The sequence below is a fragment of the Pistacia vera genome, unplaced genomic scaffold (assembly GCF_008641045.1).
Source record: "Pistacia vera cultivar Batoury unplaced genomic scaffold, PisVer_v2 Contig342, whole genome shotgun sequence".
Taxonomy (NCBI): Eukaryota; Viridiplantae; Streptophyta; class Magnoliopsida; order Sapindales; family Anacardiaceae; genus Pistacia; species Pistacia vera.
In genome coordinates this window covers 978,301-979,857 of record NW_022196160.1, presented here as the reverse complement: position 1 = coordinate 979,857, position 1,557 = coordinate 978,301, and the positions used below count along the sequence as shown (strand labels likewise).

General features: G+C 37.6%; 1 protein-coding gene across 1 annotated transcript; it reads left to right on the top strand.

Moving 5' to 3' along the window:
* Window positions 1–1,127, top strand: LOC116138570 (metalloendoproteinase 3-MMP-like). The gene has a single exon (XM_031424285.1). It carries the CDS (start codon window positions 30–32, stop codon window positions 963–965), a length of 936 nt encoding a protein of 311 aa, XP_031280145.1. The 5' UTR covers window positions 1–29; the 3' UTR covers window positions 966–1,127.
* The last annotated feature ends 430 nt before the right edge of the window (window positions 1,128–1,557 follow it).

Below are 1,557 nucleotides of genomic sequence, written 5' to 3'. Positions count from 1 at the left end.
TTTCTCTACCAAGTTAATTGATTTTAGCAATGGCGTCTAAAGCTTTTCTCCTCTTCTCATTTTTAATCCTCCTTCTTTCTCTCCTCTCTCATTCAGTTTTAGCAGACAACACCAATGACAAAAAACAATCACCATTTGAGTTCATCAACCATCTCCAAGGTTGTCATAAGGGCGACAAAGTTAATGGCACCAATGAGCTTAAAAAATACCTTGAAAAGTTTGGTTACTTGAACTATAGCTCTTCCACGACTCAAAAGCATGCGAATGATGATGATTTTGATGAGCTATTAGACTCAGCTATCAAAACCTACCAGCTTAATTATCATCTTAAAGCCACTGGAGTTTTGGATGCCGAAACTGTTTCAAAGATGACAATGCCTCGATGTGGAGTAGCAGATATTATTAATGGCGCAACTCGAATGCGGTCTGGCCACAAAAGACATCACAATGCCTCCAGCCATTTCCATATTGTCGCTCACTATTCATTTTTCCCTGGAAACCCTAAGTGGCCAGCAAACAAGTACCATCTCACCTATGCATTTCTTCCAGGAACTCGAGCTGATGCCATGAACCCTGTTGCCAAAGCTTTCACGACATGGGCTGGAAATACACATTTCAAATTCACACGGACTCAGAACGCTAGAAATGCCGATATCACGGTTAGTTTCCACAGCGGTGATCATAGAGATGGTTCCCCCTTTGATGGCCCTGGCGGAACCCTTGCTCATGCCTATGCCCCAAGGGACGGAAGGTTCCATTACGATGCAGATGAGAGATGGTCTGTGCGTGCAACCCAAGGCTCATTTCACTTGGAGACTGTTGCATTGCATGAAATTGGGCATCTTCTTGGACTGGGGCATAGCTCAGTTGAGGGGGCTATCATGTTCCCTTCTATTTCTGCTGGAGTGACAAAGGGTTTGCATGGAGATGACATTCGAGGCATCAGGGCTTTATATAATGTTTAAGGAGTTATTTCAAGATTTCCTACCGTGAGATAAGAATAAATGAGACTTATGGTACCAAATAAATCAAGGGGGAAAGACAGCCAGTTGTACTTTCCATATTTTATCAGCTTCAAAATTTCAAAACAAAATGATACTTTTATTATCAGGAATAAAAACCATATACACTAGTAAATGATCACCATTGCTTTATATTTTATGTTTTTTGGGTATTGGAAATGTGTTCACTTAATTTAGAAGAACGTCTTGATTGGTTCATATATACATATATATACTAATATTGGTAATACTATTCCATTGGTCCTCACATAAATAAAAGAATGATTCAAGTTGAAAGAGATTTCTTTTTAATTAGCACATAAAATTGCAATATAATGACTAATGAAATACAAAATTCCTGAAGTTTTCATCTTGTTGTTTATATATATTCATCACCAAATACATACTAAGAAAACATTAAACATAAATACGTCAATGAGGCTAATTGAACATTCATCCGAAAGCTTTTTATATATCAGATTTCGAAACATACTTTGTAAATCCCCATGCTAATTATATATATATTCCCTTGGTTTTGTTTATAAGGAGGGACTTT